This window comes from Homarus americanus, unplaced genomic scaffold, assembly GCF_018991925.1.
Source record: "Homarus americanus isolate GMGI-L3 unplaced genomic scaffold, GMGI_Hamer_2.0 scaffold50564, whole genome shotgun sequence".
NCBI lineage: Eukaryota > Metazoa > Arthropoda > Malacostraca > Decapoda > Nephropidae > Homarus > Homarus americanus.
The window spans coordinates 693875-715036 of NW_024715014.1; the positions used below are offsets into that span (position 1 = coordinate 693875).

General features: G+C 42.8%; 1 protein-coding gene across 1 annotated transcript; it reads right to left on the reverse strand.

Annotated features, from left to right (window-relative positions):
* Window positions 1-262: 262 nt before the first annotated feature.
* LOC121854241 (DNA topoisomerase 1-like) lies at window positions 263-9737 on the reverse strand. Its single transcript, XM_042348765.1, has 3 exons — window positions 9615-9737; window positions 5964-6112; window positions 263-470 (listed from the first exon to the last, which is right to left on the reverse strand). Exons 1-3 carry the CDS (start codon window positions 9735-9737, stop codon window positions 263-265), a joined length of 480 nt encoding a protein of 159 aa, XP_042204699.1.
* Between the last annotated feature and the right edge of the window lie 11425 nt (window positions 9738-21162).

A 21162-nucleotide genomic window follows, 5' to 3' on the forward strand; every position in this document is an offset into this window, starting at 1 on the left:
TCCTGGTTGCTTCCTGGTTGGCTTCCTGGATGGCTACCTGGATGGCTTCCTGGTTGGTTGGCTGGCTGGCTGACTGACTGGTTTGCTGACTTGGCTGACTGGATGGATGATTGATCGGTTTGCTGGCTAGTTGGCTGGCTGCTGGGCAATTCGACTGGCCGGCAAGCTGTTCGACTGGGAGACTAGCTGGCTGGCTGGCTGGCTGGCTGGCTGGCTTCCTGGCTGGTAAGAGGATTATTAACAAATTATTAACTTGTGTGTATCAGTGTGCCTTGTTATTCTGCTCGTGCTTTTCCTTATCCTTATCCTTGTGCTTGTCCTTGTGTTTGTCCTTGTGCTTGTCCTTGTGCTTGTGTTTATCCTTGTGCTTGTGTTTGTCCTTGTGCTTGTCCTTATCCTTGTGCTTGTCCTTGTGTTTGTCCTTGTGCTTGTCCTTGTGCTTGTGTTTATCCTTGTGCTTGTCCTTGTGCCTTGTCCCTTGTGTTTGTCCTTGTGCTTGTATTTTTGTCTCCTTTTACTTGTGCTTTTGCTTGCGCTAAAGGCATGCCAGAGCAACTGAACATCATCGGGCCCTAAAGAACAGAGTAACTAAACACCATTAGCTCTTGAAGAACATAACAACTGAACACCATTAGGCTCTTTAGAACAAAACAAATGAACACCATTAGCTCTTGAAGAACATAACTGAACACCATTAGCTCTTGAAGAACATAACAACTGAACACCATTAGCTCTTGAAGAACAAAACAACTCAACACCACCTGGCCTTGAAGAACAGAATAAGTGAACACCATCATCAATTTGACCCAAAAGTTATTTAAAATTACTCTAAATCCCAAGAAAATAAACATAAGCAGCCAGAGTCATATAGGAAGACCATACACATTTTTTTTTCTTCAAGTTTTAGATAAAAGAAAAGTGTCATATTACAAGTGACAACTCTCTCCCTGCCTCTAATCCACTTTTCTCATATCTTTCTGTGTCTTCTCCTCCTCCTCCTCCTCGTCTCCTCTTCCTCCTCCTCCTCCTCCTCGTCTCCTCCTCCTTCTCCTCCTCTCTTCCTCGTCTCCATTCACCCGTCCCTCTTCCTCCCGTACACGTCATTGCAGGTTATGATGTAAACAGGGAAGTGTAAATTAGACAAGATGTTAACACCATCAAAAACGTGACAGACAGACAGATAGACAGACAGATAGACAGATAATTAAAAAAATGAAATAGAGTGAAAGACAGAGAAGAAAAGTGAGAAAGAGAGAGAAAGGGAGATGTTTACTTCTCTTAAACTACTCCATAAACACACAGAATAAAGAGTGATTTTACGCACCTGCCTTACTGACATACTCTCTCTCTCTCTCTCTCTCTCTCTCTCTCTCTCTCTCTCTCTCTCTCTCTCTCTCTCGCTCTCTCCGGTTGTCTCTTCTACTTCATTCTTCTTAAGGATTTTTTTTTCTTTATAGCATCATCCAAATTTCTTTATGGCGCTAATTAATTCTTTCTTTTCCTCTCTTCTTTTTGTCCAATTCTTACCTTCAGTTTCCGTTTCCCTTTGTCTCTCTCACACTCACACACACACACACACACACACACACACACACACACACAGATGAACTACACTGTTAAAGGCTTCAGTTTAGAATAATCTCAATTTCACACTTTGAGAGTAAAGTTTTCTACTTAAGGAGGAAACTTCGACACTTGACTACTACACTCACGTAAGTACAACACCTGACTGTGATAATTATTACACCTGGGAGTTAAGGCAGCGACCAGGCCAGTGCCAGATGTTCCTACCTTAACTTACCTCTTAACTGGTGATAACCTTACTGAATATCTTACTAACTCTCTGTCATATAAAGTTATCCACCAAAACAGCAAAGGACTAAGACGCTAATGTGTGTGTGTGTGTGTGTGTGTGTGTGTGTGTGTGTGTGTGTGCAATAATAATAATAATAATAAAAATAATAATAATAATAATAATAAACTGTTTATAGAAAGGACATGACAACCAAAAAACTGAAAATATACAGTTACATAATTAGGGAATGGGTCACTTGATTGATAAATAATTATATACAAGTAACATAAGTGATACAAATATGATGGATAATAGCAAGGTGGGGAGAAGGTCATACTACAGGGTATTTCAACATAGTGACAGTACAAAAGGTAAGATTGGCTGGGAGTGAATACATTGGTTGATTACGAATTGTTGATAATTTTTACAATGGTTGGGAGTGGGCTGTTAGCGATCAGTTCGTGCTCGTATGGGCTGGATGTGGTTGTGGTGTTGAACAGCAATTCATGATACCTGGTGAAGAGAGAGAGAGAGAGAGAGAGAGAGAGAGAGAGAGCTGTGGAATAAGCCAGGATCACCTCCTTGCGGATGATCTGGTTGAGTCGAGTCTGTGAGGGAGAAAATGGGGGACACGGAAGGAGATATGAGAAAGGAAAGAGGAAGAGATGATGGAGGAAGGAAGGAGAAACAGTATCTCAAATGAGAGAAAGAGAGATAATGTCTCAGATAAGAGATAGTGAGATAAAGTACCTCATTTGAGAGACAGAGAAAGAGACAGAATCTCACGTGAGAGATGAATAGAGATACAATATCAGGTGAGAGGGACATAGTATTTCAGGTGTGAGAAAAAGAGAGAGATAGAGACAGTGACACTATCTCAGGTGAGAGATATAAACATATATCTCTCAAGGAAAAATTTCCATCTAACTTTTACACTTGAATTGGTCCCCCCCCCCCACCACCCCTCTGTCTCCCTCACCTTCTGTATCTCTGTGTCTGTCTTTCTGTATGTATGTCTGTGTCTGTCTTTCTATATGTGTGTCTGTGTCTGTCTTTCTGCATGTATGTCTGTGTCTGTCTTTCTGTATGTATGTCTGTGTCTGTCTTTCTGTATGTATGTCTGTGTCTGTCTTTCTGTATGTATGTCTGTGTCTGTCTTTCTGTATGTATGTCTGTGTCTGTCTTTCTGTATGTATGTCTGTGTCTGTCTTTTCTGTATGTATGTCTGTGTCTGTCTTTCTGTATGTATGTCTGTGTCTGTCTTTCTGTATGTATGTCTGTGTCTGTCTTTCTGTATGTATGTCTGTGTCTGTCTTTCTGTATGTATGTCTGTGTCTGTCTTTCTGTATGTATGTCTGTGTCTGTCTTTCTATATGTGTGTCTGTGTCTGTCTTTCTGTATGTATGTCTGTGTCTGTCTTTCTGTATGTGTGTCTGTGTCTGTCTTTCTGTATGTGTGTCTGTGTCTGTCTTTCTGCATGTATGTCCTGTGTCTGCCTTTCTATATGTATGTCTGTGTCTGTCTTTCTGTATGTATGTCTGTGTCTGTCTTTCTATATGTATGTCTGTGTCTGTCTTTCTGCATGTATGTCTGTGTCTGTCTTTCTGTATGTATGTCTGTGTCTGTCTTTCTATATGTATGTCTGTGTCTGTCTTTCTGTATGTATGTCTGTGTCTGTCTTTCTGTATGTATGTCTGTGTCTGTCTTTCTGTATGTATATACTGTGTCTGTCTTTTCTGTATATGTCTGTGTCTGTCTTTCTGTATGTATGTCTGTGTCTGTCTTTCTGTATGTATGTATGTATGTCTGTGTCTGTCTTTCTGTATGTATGTCTGTGTCTGTCTTTCTGTATGTATGTCTGTGTCTGTCTTTCTGTATGTATGTCTGTGTCTGTCTTTCTGTATGTATGTCTGTGTCTGTCTTTCTGTATGTATGTCTGTGTCTGTCTTTCTATATGTATGTCTGTGTCTGTCTTTCTGTATGTATGTCTGTGTCTGTCTTTCTGTATGTATGTCTGTGTCTGTCTTTCTGTATGTCTCTGAGTATATATATGGCTTATTCTTAGTGTATATAAAATTTGTTTTGTTTATTTTTATAACTTCTGTCAGGGGTCCAGGATATTGAAAGTGCGTCCACTGGAAACGATGAGAAAATTCTGTTGACCTGCCCCTACTGGAACTCTGGAACACTGGGCTACTGGAACTCTGGGCTACTGGAACTCTAGAACACTGGGCTACTGGAACTCTGTGCTACTGGAACTCTAGAACACTGGGCTACTGGAACATCAGAATATTGTAACACTGGAACCATGGAACACTGGAATATTCTAAGATAGGAGCATTGGCGGACTAGAAAACTGGAAGGCTGAACGACTGGAACGTTGGCGGTTGACTGGAGCAGCAAATCACTACAGCACGGGAACAACGGTACATAACATAGGAGAGAAAGAGGTAAGGAGGGAGAATGGCGAGAGGTAGGGAGGGAGAATGGCGAGAGGTAAGGAGGGAGAATGGCGAGAGGTAAGGAGGGAGAATGGCGAGAGGTAAGGAGGGAGAATGGCGAGAGGTAAGGAGGGAGAATGGCGAGAGGTAAGGAGGGAGAATGGCGAGAGGTAAAGAGGGAGAATGGCAAGAGGTAAGGAGGGAGAATGGCGAGACGTAAAGAGGGAGAATGGAATAAATAAAGAGAGACGCTGACATAAAGGTCATATTCCATGAACTAGGAAACTGAATTTAGAGTTTAGTCCAGCGTTAAAGATACTGTGTCATAGTGGTACTGATGCTCTCTCTCTCTCTCTCTCTCTCTCTCTCTCTCTCTCTCTCTCTCTCTTTGTCTCTCTCTTGCTCTATTTCTTTTTTCATCTAAGTCTCTATGTCTACACACACAGGTAGATAGACGGACTGATGAGTAGATGGTCAGACAGATAAATGGACAGATAGATACAGGGTGTGTGTGTGTGTGTGTGTGTGTGTGTGTGTGTGTGTGTGTGTGTGTGTGTGTGTGTACAGGGTGGTGTAATGCGTCTAGCGTGGCAGCATTATGTTATTTAAGGTGCAGGCACTTCTTCCTTCCTCTCACTTTCAGCTACCGCCGGTGGCTAGCCCTCGTGGTGAACAGGGAAGCAAATTACATAAGTCTTCCCCTGCCAGTACACAGCCTCTTCACCATCAAGACTCCTGCTGTGTCTCCTTGTGGCAACACACGGTAACTGGGTGCCTCGTGGGCCCAGGGTAGACCAGCAGGGGATATCGGAGTAGCAGTGGGCCCCAGAGGGACGGCGCATAGGCCCACTGGCATGTGGAAACGTCCTAATACCTACCAACCATTGTCCCGCTGCCTTGCGGATTAGCATTGGTAGGTATAAGGCTACAGGAGTAAACCCCGAACGAAAGCTCTGTGGTGGAGCCCCGCATCACAGACATGCTTACAGAGCTCCAACAAGACCCCAACGGCGGTATAGGCGGAAGAGGTGACCACCATGGGAACCCAACGACTACACTGGCGGACGAAGGCAATGCATGATGGACAGGCTACTAAGGCAAAACCCAACAAACTGGGCTATCGGCAGTCCATTTCAACTCTCCCTTTCCCCAGTTGTTCCAACACTTGCACCACTGGATCAGGAAAAGGGAGAGCCAAAATGTGTGGTTGCAGCCTGCGCTCCTGCCTCACCACATAAATCACCTCACGCGCAGCCATCATCCAGCTCATCATACCTCTCATCATCATCAAAACCCCTATACACCCACCCCCCCCACCCCACCCCCCACACAAAAAAAGTCAGATCAGGTCTATAACTCAGGTAGGTTCTAAACCAGTTGACCTTTTAATAAAAACAGGAAAAACTGCATCTGTCATCAACACAACAGGTAACCAGTTAAGAATCTTGATGTAGAAATAATGAAACATTTAAGACGTTTTTTAATGTTCCCCCAGAAAAAAACGACAACCTTCATTACCTGAAATAGCTTGATCTCTTAAATCCCTGATGTATCAACACGCTCATTATTACTGCCCAGTAAGACCCGTCCATAATTTACGCTCCCACGTTACCGATTGTATACGAAATTCATCACGGACGGACAGCAGCATTGCTATATATCCCAACCAACATCGAAAAATACTTTGATGTTCATGAAACACTAAGAGGTGGTCTAATGCTCAGGACGTTCCTGAAGCATGAGTGTGAAGACTCTGAGACGCTCCCACACGTCTCCGATGCTGAGCTATGACAGGATTAACACTGTTAATTTCAAGACCAACTGGTTCTCTGCCCAAAAAGACCTTAATCCTAATCGACCCTGAAGCATGATGGTCCTGAACATTACAATTGAAGCCCATTAAAATTGGGATCCATTGGAATTAGTACTTACTGGGATTGGGACCTGTTATTACTAATCTCCAATCCAAATGGTTAGGTTCGATCGTTACCAAATACGGCTGGGATCTGTTTGACGATTCAACAGATGACTGAGAGGAGATGACGCCTCTAAAACACGAAACCGATTAGGTAATATCCTGTAAAGCAGAATAATGAAACCACGTCAGCATGATGAGGGTCATTTTATTTTAAACGTAACAAGAGCTTTACAGGAGAGATACGGAAGTCTCTAAAGCAGGTGAGTGTGATCACTACGCCCACTTGAATGGAAGAGGTGAATCTCTGACGGGAAGAAGATGGGAGGGGAGGACTACGATACCCTTTTTGACGGCGTGAGGCAAGAAGATGGGGAGCCTTTCATATAGACAGCGACGGGACCACAGGCGACCACAAAGACGGTGTAAAGATAAGGAGTGGGTCCGACGTCCGCGCGTGAACGAGTGGGGGCATCACGTTGACTTATTGATACGGGAGGGACACCGACGTCCTCAAAGATAGAGGGAAAGAGTAACGTTGTAGGATGCGAAGGACTCCAGACTTAGCTGATGAATAAAACGATAATTAACAAATATGATAACTGGGACGTACCTGAGATATGGTGTGTTAATGTCCTCGAAGAGCTGTTTTAACTCACACTTACCTGGAAAAGGAAAAGGAAAATCCATTTGAGATCACCTGTCGGCTCCCCCCCCTCCCCCTACACACACCCCCTATATGATTATTCACACTTAACTTACAGGAACAACTAAGGCAGAGCCACTGGTTTTAAGCATGCCAAATGGATAACCAAAAGAACTTGTTCGATATGTCAAGAGCAAAACAATATTCTCATTAGTAGTTACCTTGTGCTGGCAGTCGCGGAAACTCTGGCACCTAAAAGGGCCACCCCTGGCACCGTCTTGACATCAATGGCACTTTACGAAACTTTGAGAGATTTCACAGTACATTGCGTCACTCTTCGACACCGTATGACATGATTGTGTGTTGCTTTTCACTTTATAACTATTCGAGACCTTATGCCACTTTATGACACTATGAAAATATGTGACTTTTTACGACACTTTAGGACACTTCCTTATACTTTTGGACACCTTACGTCACTGACACTTTAGAACACTTCATTACACCTTAGGACACTTAGACACGCTAGGACACTGCGAGACACCTCTGACACTTCCATTGTGCACCATTATACGACACCTATTAGTGTAATGGAACTTTATCAGAGTCATTGGAACTTAAAAGTATTTTATAAAACTTTTGGACATTACATGAATCTTCGTGACGTAACTTAACACTTTATGGCACTCTTAAAACCGTAAGCCAATTTACGACACTTTGTACCATTCTTATGACACGTAGGAATGTTTTTGGTGCCAACAATTACTTTGTGACACTTATAAGTTTTAATGACACAAGCACTTCACATCACTTACAAACGTCATTAAAAATTTTACAACACGTATAAACACTTTACGTCACTTACGAACACGTTATAATACATCGATCACTTCACAACACTTATGAAAATTTTAAGATACATAAAATCACTTTTTGAAACTTATAAAACCACTTTAGGACAGTTATAACACTTTGTTCATGACACAAACACTCTACAACACTGACGAAAACTTCACGATAATTTTCAGAAATCGTCAATTTCAGTCTCTTCTCCGTGTACACGTCCTTACCGGCACTAAGGCAGAGACAACACTGTGTACGGCTGTCTTGTCTTGTTAGAGGCCTCTGTTGACAGTCACATAAATCCGAAACCGTGAAACGAGGCGGATTCAACACCTGAGTGAACCTGCCAAACCTCGTCCCAGTGCTATAATGGACTGAGTTTGGTCGTGATTTACTCATTCGTTTCTCCACACATGTAACTTTAGAGAATATTGTAATTATAAAGTAATAGGCAAAGTACTACACAACATAATGGCTCGTTTTTGGATGATTGAGTCTCATGTATCGAAAACAGATGAGAACTGTTCCTGAACCCTCGGGTCACTTACGTCACCCATGTCTCAAAGTGGTGACAGTCAACTGGTGACAGAAAGTATCCTGAATTGTTTATATTGTCTATCGCGCTTTATGAGTTTATTGGAAACAAACTAACAACCGGGAAACAAACGGAAATAAAATAAAATGATTACACTTAACAAATAACGATAGAACACATTTTAAATTATTTCGTTATTCCGAAAGTCAACAGTTTCGAAGACGTGTGTGTTGTCTCAGGATTACCAACCCAGACCACGACTAAACCAGAGCTACCAACAGACTCCACACATCTGTCTTCGCATATTTTGTGACTTAATATTTAAAAAGACAACAGACAAGCCAAAGAAAGTCAATCATCTTAAACTTAATTCATGAAAGGTGATCAAAGACAATGTTTTAAGCGTTTCTTTGTGTAATTAATCAAAGTAACTACTGTAAAGCAGTTTGTCATTAGTAACAAATATTATGGCGCCGGGAAGGAATGAAAAATCATTAAGGATGTCAACATATGTTTCGGTACTAAACTGTCCCTGAATCTCTGTAACATCCCGGACGCCGTGGTGAGTTATCCTCCCCCACACATTAACCTTCACTCGGCCTCTCCGTTGTTCTAAAGAGATTGTTGTGCCGATCACATCTCTGTAAAATAATGTAGACCTTATCACATTACTTCACTTTCATGTCATATTATGATTTGTTATTTACTGGAGGATATGTAGGATTTTATAAAGTATTTTCATATAAGATTTACTAATGTTAACCCGGTTACAAACATAACTTATGGGTTGGCTACCTCTTGTTGTTTCGCCGCCACACATGTATTAGGCCTTGGTTGTTGAACGAAATTATTTACTTTTTGTCTGTGAACACCACTCTTGCTCAACATTCCCCCTTCTTATCGACTGCTACACTGTCGAGCCAAGGCGAACCTTGAGGCACGGTGGGCGTCAGTCAAGCTTTCTGGTCAAAGCTCATTGATGGAATATCCTGTGCAAATGAGCAGTGGCCTGTTTCGAAGCTTCATTATCATGTTATATAATATATCATGTTATTAACTAAAACAAATGCATTGCTGGTAGAGTGTGCTGCGTGGCCCCCAGCACTGCCTCGCTCCCGCCTTCACGGACGAAAAGTTTTTTTCATCGGTGAAGACCGTGCTCCTCCAAAACTCCACATCGCAGGGAAGGTGCTGGAGGGCAAAGCCGACCCGTCAACCTCTCTTTGTATTCCGGCACAAGGCGGTGAATACCGTTGTTCCGCAGGCGACTTCTGGTGGTGCTAGGATGGCAAAGCACTTGAATATCTCGTGTCAGCTGCACTGCTGACGTGAACGGATGTTCCCATGCAGCCGCCACGGTCTCGTCATCTTCATGGAAGTGATTAAACGAAGCCTGCCGCTCCGCGACCTTGTCTCCACCGCGTCATTCATTTCTTCACCATTGTCTTGATCCGTCCCATCTGCTCGGCAATGTCACTCACTAACATCCCCATCTCCCACATCCCGACAATCCTGTCTCGTTCAGTCATACTCTCAGGCTCGTTATCCCGTCCTTGAACCATTATGTAATGGAAATTCATTATGTATACACAAGGAAAAAAATTTGCTGCTTCATAACCTTCAAATTTTCATCTTTTAACCAACTTATTTATTTCGGTCCTTATTACATATATGAGAATTATATCAATTATTATTTTATTCGTTAACTCAATGGTTAATTTATGGTCGGAGACATAATTAGATATAGGTTTATTGTTTAGTGATTATTTCAGACAAAACAAGACGATATTCTGTTATGACTCTTAACGCATTTTACCATAACGGAGATATAGTGACTTAAAAATCAGAAAACTACTAGAAAAGGTATTATTGCATTTGTTGCCACCAACCGAATCTTTGTATTCTTATCTTTGCAAACAATAGTTTAGATAATTCTAAAATACTTCTCTTCTATGACGTTTCCCTCGCAAACGACCAAGAGCCGAGATATTTAAATGCAAAAGAGTTTAACCGAGACAAGCTTTAGTCGAGGTAGATCTCATCCCGTTGGCTGCGGGAGGTTACTCAGAGCTGAATAAATTCGTCAGGTGGTAGCCAGAATAAAATTGGTAGGTGCGGGAATAGCAGCGAAATGGTTAATCGAAATTGGTTTTAATATGCTGGGGTTCCGGGTCCACTCAGTTAGGAGTTAGGTAGGGTTAGGTTAGGTTAGTGTTATCAAGTACGTATTACTAATTAGTTATTCTAACCAACCAAATCTACCTCACCTTACCTAACTTTCTAACCAAGGGGAACCTGACCCCCAGGCATATTAAATATCTCGGTTATGGTAAGATGCGTTAAATGTGTTATAGAAGAAAATCGTTGTACTTTTGTCTAAAATTATCAATAAACACAAAAAACCCCTTTATCTATTAATATCCTCCACTACAAATTGACCAACACAATTAGCCATCCACTACACCTTGTCCTTGAATAGGAATTGTGACAGGAGAGGAGGACGTCAGTATAGATACCAAAATAAACTCTCGCGTGTAAGCTGCTATAATCTCAGGGCGGTGTGGCAAGTAGTAAGGAGTTATCTGCTCAGTGTATTTTTTGCTACCCAGCCTCCACAAAGAATTATGTTTAGAATGGAATGTTAAAGAATATATGCATAACATCCTCAGGTAAAGAACGTAATAACAAAGAAGGCTCACTGGTGTAGGTAGCTCATGGTCTCAACACACCTGCTGCTGCATTATTTCATTTAGGTTCGATACTGATTCAGTTCGGGAGGAGACGCGGACTTTTCGAGGTGACTATGGAAACAATCACCCTTTGTTTGGATCGCCACTCCAAGCAAATCAACCTTCTCTCTCCTCAACTCACCTCGTTATGGAGACAGTTGACACTATGCAGAAACAACAACAACTCAGTCTGGAAACACTGACCCAACAGGGACGTCCACTGTAAGCCCTGGTGACCCGCCTCCTTACTTCTCTCGAGATGGAAGATCCATCCTTCTCTCTCCCACTCATTCCTATCCAGTATCCTCAACAAGGTTTGGCGCCTAATACGAAGCCCCATTTATCCTCTGCACTACCTCTTTACCTCACACCAGAGGACGCTCCCTCCTCTTCTCACAATGGAACTTTCATTGTGGCCAAATTAAATTACAACCTTCCCAGCCTGATTGAGTTAATTATATTATTCAGTAACTTGTTCCATTTATCTACAATTATATTTCAAACCAATGTTTAATTAGTTCATTCATATATCTAAATTTGTCTAACTTAAAGCCATTATTAAATTTTTCAGTTCAGTTTGAATACTTTATTTACATCACCTTCACTTTACCTCATTTTTCATCTGCACACTTTCATCATCATATCGCCCCTCACTCTGTGTCTCCCAAGAGAATATAAATTCAGTTTTCTTAATCTTTACCTGTATGGAAAGGTCCCTAATGCCCGGGATTAAGCTTGTCAATCTTCGCTGAAAGCTTTCAAGAGAATCTTTATTCACATTATAAAACGGTGATCACACTTAACAGAATAATCTAGGTGAGGTCTCGCTAACGCTATATGATGTTAAGATGTAAAATAACATAAGTATTAACTAACGCTCCTAAATATACAATCTTACACCTTATTATGTATATACAGTAAATACATTGTTGTCCTGCTCTTACGAGTCTACTTATCATCACCCTAAATATTTCTCATTCAGAATTCTCTATATCTACGTTGTTCAGCTGATACTTGGTTCACCTGTTATATTTTCCCTAACATAACACATTTCATTATTTTACATAAAACTACACTAACCATTTCTCGGTCCATACTAAAAGTTTATTTCGGTCTTCCTGTAAACCTCTCTACTTCATCTAATTTACTTATACGTCGTATTTTCGTGTGGTCATTAAAGTTGGTGTGTACGTCTATGTCGATGTTATTCATGGATTTAATAAAGAGTGGAGGTGGGAAGACCAAGCCCTGGGGTACACCACTTGTGTTGACTCTCTGTTTCCTGTCTGTTAACCTTTACCTATTCCTGTTTAGAATTTTCCCTCTAATGCCATGCGTCTCTACTTCCCTTATTAATTAATCGTGTGGAACTCTATCAGAAGCTTTTCTGAAGTCAAGGTAAATAACATCCTTGCCATTACCATTGTCAACAGCTTTGAAAACACTTAAAACGAATGATGGTAAATTTGTCAAACACGAACACCCTCTAGTAGCGCCGTGTTGAAAGTCGTTAATCATCTTGTGCTCTTCAGAGATTATGAACTAAGTTAGTAATTACAGTATTGCTTTCATTATTTTCCCCACAATAAATGTTAACGTGACAAGAAGGTAGTTTAAGGTTAAAGACGTTTCCACCTGTCCCACCTGTCTGTGAATCACCATTGCATATCCTCCAGGATTCTAAAAGACTCTAGTCCTTATAAGTCCCGCCCTAATAGGCCCCAATCCAAATAGGTCCATATGCTAAAGGATCCCAATCTTAATAGGTCCAAGTCCCAATAGTTACCAGTCGTAAAGGACCCTAATACTAATGGGTCACATCCTAACCTCGCCATTAAGTATATTTCCCTTTAGTAGTGTGATCCATTTGGACTGTAATGTGTGTTGTCTGCCTGTATGTGTGGCTTTCTCTCTTCTCTCTGTTCTGTTTTACTTATATTTCTCTCTTTCTCTCCTTTTTTTTGTGCTTTTTTTGGTCTTATTCTAAGGTGTTCTCTCTCTCTCTCTCTCTCTCTCTCTCTCTCTCTCTCTCTCTCTGTCTGTTTCTCTTTTATCTCTCATTCATTTTTCTTTATTTTTTTAGGTCTCTCTCTCTCTCTCTCTCTCTCTCTCTCTCTCTCTCTCTCTTTCTCTCTCTCTCTCGTCGTTATTCATTGTTATGCATTGTTATATTTTGTTATTTGTTATACATTTCGTACTCCTATGCAGTTAGCCTACAGGTACAGATGCGGATACAGTTACAGGTACAGGTACAGGTACAGGTACAGGTACAGATACAGTTACAGGTACAGGTACAGGTACAGGTACAGGTACAGGTACAGATACAGGTACAGGTACAGGTACAGATACAGGTACAGGTACAGATACAGGTACAGGTATAAACAAAATAATATAGTAATATCTTTTGCTTGAGGATCTGAGGCAGTAAGGAAGAAAAAGAGTTCCCTCATCTTTTATTTTATGGTGAGGTAATTTAGCGACGAAGGAATGTCAATATTAGCCGGGATGTGGATGATTGCCTGTTCTCAACTTCTTCTTCTTCCTCTTCTTCTTCTCTTCTTCTTCTTCTTCTTCTTCTTCTTCTTCTTCTTCTTCTTCTTCTTCTTCTTCTCTTCTGCTTCCTCTTCTTTCTCTGCATGACATTGGTAAAGATTTGTGTGTGTCGCCTTCTTCTTCTTCTTCTTCTTCTTCTTCTTCTTCTTCTTCTTCTTCTTCTTCTTCTTCTACGCCGCTGGCCTGGTTGAGGTATAAGAGAAGGTTGAAGGCCATAATTAAAAAAAAAATATGTAGCGGTAGTTATGACAGTATTAGCAGTAGCAGCAGTAATAGTAGTATAGCAGTAGCAGTAGTAATAGTAGTATAGTAGTAGTAGCAGTAATAGTAGTATGGTAGTAGTAGCAGTAATAGTAGTATAGTAGTAGCAGTAGTAATAGTAGCATAGTAGTAGTAGCAGTAATAGTAGTATGGTAGTAGCAGTAGTAATAGTAGCATAGTAGCAGCAGTAGTAATAGTAGCATAGTAGCAGCAGTAGTATTTATATTATACCTGTCAAAGCTGTTGGCTGATTGACTGACCGACTGGCTTGGTTTACTAACTAGCTAAGTTACCGGGTTGGCTTTTTGGCTGTTTATGTGGCAAACTGTTTGACTGGCTATCTAATTGGATAGATGGCTGGCTGGCTGGCTGGCTGGCTTGATGGCTGGCTGACTGGTAGGGAGGTAAGAGGATTATTGCCAAAAACATCTTTAGAGCCCGGCGTGTGCTTGTGGTGCTTGGTGTAACGGGAAGGATGTTAGAGTTTGTACACGCATATAAATGGTAGCCTTGACCCCTTTAGTGCGTGCGTGTGAGCTTGCGTGCGTGCTTGCGGGCGGGCGTGAGTGCGTGCGTGCGATAAATACAATAATCCAAGTTAACCTTAAATTTTCTCTCTTCTGGTAACTGATTAAATTCTGTAATTGATTTAATACGAAAGGAAATCGAAGGCAGTAATCAGACAGACAGAGAGACAGACAGACAGAGAGACAGACTCCCTCTCCCTCACCTCCTCCTCACCTATCTTACTCTATTTTCTCCTCTTCCCTCACTTTGCTTCCTCCTTCTCCTTCTCCTCCTCCTCCTCCTCCTCCTCCTCCTCCTCCTCCTCCTCCTCCTCTCCTCCTCCTCCTCCTCCTCCTCCTCCTCCTCCTCCTCCTCCTTCCTCCTCCTCCTCTCCTCCTCCTCCTCCTCTCCTCCTCTCCTCCTCCTCCTCTTCTCCTCCTCCTCCTCCCCAGTGTCCTCTTCTTTCACCCAAACACGTCACTTAGTTAACACTCCCATAGACAGAGAGACAGACAGACGAACAGAAAGACAGGCAGACAGATAGACAGACAAATTGATAGAAAGAGAAAGATAGAGAAGGAGAATAAGAAAGAGTGAGTGAGAAATAGAGTGAGAAAGACAGATAAAATGAGAAAGTGTGAAAGACAGAGAGAGAGTGAGGCAGTAAGAAAGATAATAATAAGAAGAGAGGGAGAGAAAGTAAGAGACTGAAAGAAATAAGAGACAAAAGGGGTGGAAGAGGGAGAAAGACAAAAAGGGCAATGGAAGGGAGAAAAATAAGGCAGACAGACAGACAGAAACAGGCAAAAAGACAGATTGAGAAAGGGGTACCAATAGCAGAATCACACACGATTTTCTCATTATTAGCATTTACTCACCCTTAACTACCACTTAGTCTCCCTTAACGATCTCGTACTGCCTTAACTACTACTTACTCTCCCTTAACTACCACTTAGTCTCCCTTAACGACCTCGTACTGCCTTAACTACTACTTACTCTCCCTTAACTACCACTTAGTCTCCCTTAACGACCTCGTACTGCCTTAACTACTACTTACTCTCCCTTAACTACCACTTAGTCTCCCTTAACTACCACTTAGTCTCCCTTAACGACCATTTAGTCTCCCTTAATAACCTCATACTGCCTTAACTACCACTTACTCTCCCTTAACGACCACTTAGTCTCCCTTAACGACGTTCACCAAAACTTTTGTCGTTAATGTTGGTGAATCATCCGGGAATTAGTGTTAAGAATGCCATCAAGGAGGAGACACACACACACACACACACACACAAAACACACACACACACACACACACACACACACACACACACACACACACACACACACACACACACACACACTTGCCTCTGTCGACACATTGGTAACACAAAAATATGGTTGGCAATAAACTACTCTTCAGAAACTCTAACTTTTATTGACGTTCTTTGGCTATAAAAATGTTGGAACTGCACTAGAGTAGTTTTAGAATGAGTTTTTATTGGTGTAGTGTTCTGAATACCCTGTGATGGTAGAGGTGCTGGGATAACTAAAGTAAAGTTTGTTTATTTTTTATATATATAGAAAAAGTAACTGGAAAATGTTGTACTAGCGTGTATGTGTATGTTTAAAAGTAGTTCATGGCTTATACTCGTGACTACACACCATCATCGCTACTACGACCACACATACACACACATACACACATACACACACATACATATATATCGTGTTCTTTATGCTATTTACATGACATAATACTTCCTTTTATTATATATTTTTCTTTATTATTAACTTTTCATCTTCAAACATAACACAAGGGGAGGAAGAGGGAGTGTAGAGGGGGAGGAAGAGGGAGTGTAGAGAGGGAGGAAGAGGGAGTGTAGAGAGGGAGGAAGAGGGAGTGTAGAGAGGGAGGAAGAGGGAGTGTAGAGAGGGAGGAAGAGAGAGTGTAGAGAGGGAGGAAGAGGGAGTGTAGAGAGGGAGGAAGAGGAAGTGTAGAGAGGGAGGAAGAGGGAGTGTAGGGAGGGAGGAAGAGAGAGTAGGGAGGGAGGAAGAGAGAGTGGAGAGAGGGAGGAAGAGAGTGTAGAGGGGAGGAAGAAAGAGAGTGTAGGAGAGGGAGGAAGAGAGAGTGTAGAGAGGGGAGGAAGAGAGAGTGTAGAGAGAGTGAAGAGGGAGGTAGAGAGGAGGAAGAGGGAGGTGAGAGGGAGGAAGAGGGAGTGTAGAGGAGGAAGAGAGAGGTAGAGAGGGGAAGAAGAGGGAGTAAGAGAGAGGGGAGGAAGAGAGTGTAGAGAGGAGGAAGAGGGGAGGTAGAGGAGGGGAGGAAGAGGGAGGTAGGAGAGGGGAGGAAGAGAGAGGTAGAGAGGGAGGAAGAGGAGGTAGAGATGGAGGAAGAGAGAGTGGGTAGAGAGGGGGAGGAAGAGGAGTGTAGAGAGGAGGAAGAGGGAGGTAGAGAGGGAGGAAGAGAGAGTGAAGAGAGGAGGAAGAGAGAGTGGGAAGAGAGGGGAGGAAGAGGGAATGATAGGAGGAAGAGAGAGTGTAGAGAGGGAGGAAGAGAGAGTGTAGAGAGGGAGGAAGAGGGGAATGAAGAAGGGGTGTAGGAGGAGGAAGAGAGGGGGGGGTGAGAGGGAGACAGAAAAGGTAAACAATGCCAGGTGATCAAAACATTGCCCCACTCGTCAGCTGATCCCAACAACATCAACACTGCTTTTGCCTGGTGTGCATGTTGCCAGCTGACACACACACACACATACACACACATACACACACACACACACGGGGAGGATGATCGTGCATTATCTCCCGTCCTCTGATGATCACACTTCACCTCTCTCTTCACCCCCCTACCACACAGTTTCTCGGTTATGGCTCCACGGTGTTCAATATGGCCGCTTAAGTTTTGTTTTCATTCATAACTCGAGTGAAGCCGCGCGGATAACTTAGTTAGTTTGATATAGTGTAGCATATTGGAGAAGGGGATAAACTCTTCCGCATCGATGTAATGTAATATATTCAAGAACAGAGATATTATATACAGGAGCTTCTCTGTTGGAATATGTGGTAGTGGTGGTGGTGGTGGTGGTGGTGGTGGTGGTGGTGGTGGTGGTGGTGGTGGTGGTGGTGGGTGTGGTGGTGGTGGTGGTGGTGGTGGTGGTAGTGGTGGTAGGTGGTGGGTGGTGGTGGTGGTGGTGGTGGTGGTGGTGGTAGGTGTGTGGTGGTGGTAGTGTGTGGTGGTAGTGGTGGTGGTGGTGTGTGTGGAGGGATGTAGTGTGTGTGGGTAGTAGTGTGATGGTAGTAGTGAAGGTTGTAGTGGTAATACGAGTGGCATTGGTGGTGAGAGTAGTAATGGTAGTAATAGTTGTGATGATGGTGGTGGTTGTTGTGGTAATACTGGTGATATTAGTAATAACAGTCCTCACTCACAACTCTTGATCGAGGAGAGAGACTTATAGCCCAAGTCTTGAGAGAGAGAGAGAGACAGAGAGAGAGAGAGAGAGGTGGATAGTCGCTCAGGTGAAAGCAAGAGAAACAGTTTCCCTATTTGAGAGAAAAAGATAGATAGTGTCTCGGGTTAGAGAAAGAGAGAGAAATAGTATCTCAGGTGAGAGAGATATAAAACACATAACTTTAAATGAAAAATCCAATTTAACTTTTACTCTTGATTGGTTCCTCCCCCCTGCCTCCCCACCTCTTTCCTTATTTCCTCCCTACAATTTCATTTTTATCTCTCATTCTCGTTATCTCACACACTCTCTCTCAATTTACAACCATTCATACTCTTACATCTATTAGGAAAAGACATACATTTCCCCCGTCGTGAGGTATAAGCACACACCCTATGGTACCCCCCACCTGTTGTCTCTCGGGGGACAATAAGAGATGATAGTCTCAAAGCAGCATCCTTCACTAATGTACCTCTGGGTCTCTCTCTGTTTCCCTCAGCCAGCATGATCATAAGAGCTTGGTAGGCTATGACATCACCACTCTCCGACGTCAATAAGGCCTTTGACGTCACCAGCAACTGTAACGTCATTAAAAGGTACTATGTGTTATGGACTATGGCTGTCTGTTACACGTAGTTGTTTGTTGCTATGGCTATCAATTGACGTGAAATAGAATACGCCAATCAACCTATTTCGTGCTGTTTACTTGACCTTTTTAATTACGTCAGCTGTTACTAAAGTTTCCCAGACCAATTACAGCAGCTACCAATTACAGCAGCTACCAATTACAGCAGCTACCAATTGAAGCAACTACCAATTACAGCAGCTACCAAATAAAGCAGCTACCAATTACAGCAGCTACCAATTACAGCAGCTTTTACCTGTATTAATAAAACTGTACTTTTTATCAAGGTGTGGCTGCTTAATGTGTTTACCTTCAACACTCGCTCACTCATTGTTTACTTCCTGTCTTGCTGTTTGCATAGCCTTTGTCAGGAGTTTGTGTGTGTGTGTGTGTGTGTGTGTGTGTGTGTGTGTGTGTGTGTGTGTGTGTGTAGCCACGTCCAGATTTTTGTTTTGTGTTTTTTCTTTGTATATTTTTGTTTGTAACAAAAGCTATGTTGTCTCTCTGTTATGTCTTGTTTTCACTTATCCTGGAGAGAAATTCTTCTTCTTCCCCTCCTCCTGCTCTTCCCCTGCATTCCTTCTCTTGCCATTCCTTCCTCCTCCTCCCTCTTCCCCTGCTCCTCCTCCTCCTACTCATCTTCCACCTCTTCCCCCTGCTATTACTTCTCCTCCTCTTCCTCCTCCTCCCCGTTTGAGTAAATCACAAGAGCCTACAAGTTTAAGCTGTTTTTATGTCCCCCGCTCCTTATACTACACAGATAAGCGGGTGTCTACAGTTGATCTTTGTCTCTCTGACGAAGAAAGAGTATTTTGTGTTGCGTTAAGAACCAAGATAACGAAGACAGTCATGACATTTCGCTATATGAGCACATGTACACACACACACATGTCTTCATATTTACAGTACATACATACATACATACATACATACATACAAGTAAATCACTATAGGTGCGCGTGATCTAAGTATAGCAAAGGATAACCACAAGGAAACAAGAAAACACGAAATTTTGCTCTTTCGTGTAATTCACCCCTGAAGATGTGAATAACACAAAAGCGCTTGGGAACTAGTAGTTTTTTCTTTGTGGTTGTCAGTACATACATACCTACATACATGCAGTACCTTTTATGCCATCAGCTATATATTGTAGTTCAATTTCGGAACTAAGTGGCGCGATCTTGAGGTTTTCACCACCGAGAATTTAAACACGATACCCGAGGCACCGATTATATACAGAGATAGTGAAGAAAATAGATTAAGTGAGATAGTAGTGACTAGTAACGATGTTAGTAAGCAAATAGACAAACTAAAGCCTAATAAGTTACCAGGTCCTGATGAGATATTTGTCAGAGTATTAAAGGAATGTAAGGAAGAGCTTCGTATGCCCTTAGCAAATTTTTGTAACATGTATAAAAATGGGTGTAGTACCAGAATCCTGGAGGATAACGAATTGATACCGATTTATAAGAAGGGGGATAGATCATTATCCTCTAACTACCGTCCAATTAGTCTAACATCAATTGTAGGCAAATTACTGGAAGCAATTACTTCAAACTCTGTTCGAAATCACATGGAGAAGCACAAGTTGATCAATGATTCACAACATGGCTTGCCAAGTGGGCGTTCATGTTTGACAAATCTATTAACATTCCTTTGAACTGTTTTCGAACCAGTGTACGAGGGACACGATTATGATGTGTTTTTTTATGTTCTTATGCTATTTCATATAAACTTGTGGTGGTATTACACATACATACATTTCTGTGCTTTTCAAGGAGCCAGCGGAAAGATCGTTGATCCACTCACCACTAGTGACATGTAGTGACAAATGCAATTCGAAAAGAATGGAGACAAGTGTTGACAGTGGAAACACCAGGCAGCGGGGTGCCAGAGCTGTAAGAGGGGCGAGGGGAGAGTCGGCCAGGTCAATTATCATCCAAGTGCCAAACCTTCGCTGACACAGACTCTATGTGAAACCGACGATACCACGTGAACTGTGATCATCCAGCGGGACAACACCACAGCTGCATCGGGGAGACCAACACCCCTGTGATCGTCCAGCTGTACAACATCACAGCTGCATCAGGGAGACCAACAACACCTGTGATCGTCCAGCTGTACAACACCACAGCTGCATCGGGGAGACCAACAACACCCTGTAATCATCCGGCTGTACAACACCACAGCTGCATCAGGGAGACCAACAACACCTCGGTGATCGTCCAGCTGTACAACACCACAGCTGCATCAGGAGACCAACAACCCCTGATCGTCCAGCTGTACAACATCACAGCTGCATCAGGAAGAACAACACTGTGATCGTCCAGCTGTACAACATCACAGCTGCATCAGGGAGACCAACAACACCCCTGATCGTCCAGCTGGACAACACCACAGCTGCATCGGGAGACCAACAACACTCAGATCGTCCAGCTGTACAACACCACAGCTGCATCGGGGAGACCAAACACCCGTGATCGTCCGGCTGTACACCACAGCTGCATCAGGGAGACCAACAACACCCCAGATCATCCAGCGGGACAACACCACAGCTGCATCGGGGAGACCAACAACACCCTGTGATCGTCCAGCTGTACAACATCACAGCTGCATCGGGAGACCAACAACACCCTGTAATCATCCGGCTGTACAACACCACAGCTGCATCGGGGAGACCAACAACACCCTGTGATCGTCCAGCTGTACAACACCACAGCTGCATCAGGAGACCAACAACACCCTGTGATCGTCCAGCTGTACAACACCACAGCTGCATCAGGGAGACCAACAACACCCCTGATCGTCCAGCTGTACAACATCACAGCTGCATCAGGAGACCAACAACACCCTGTGATCGTCCAGCTGG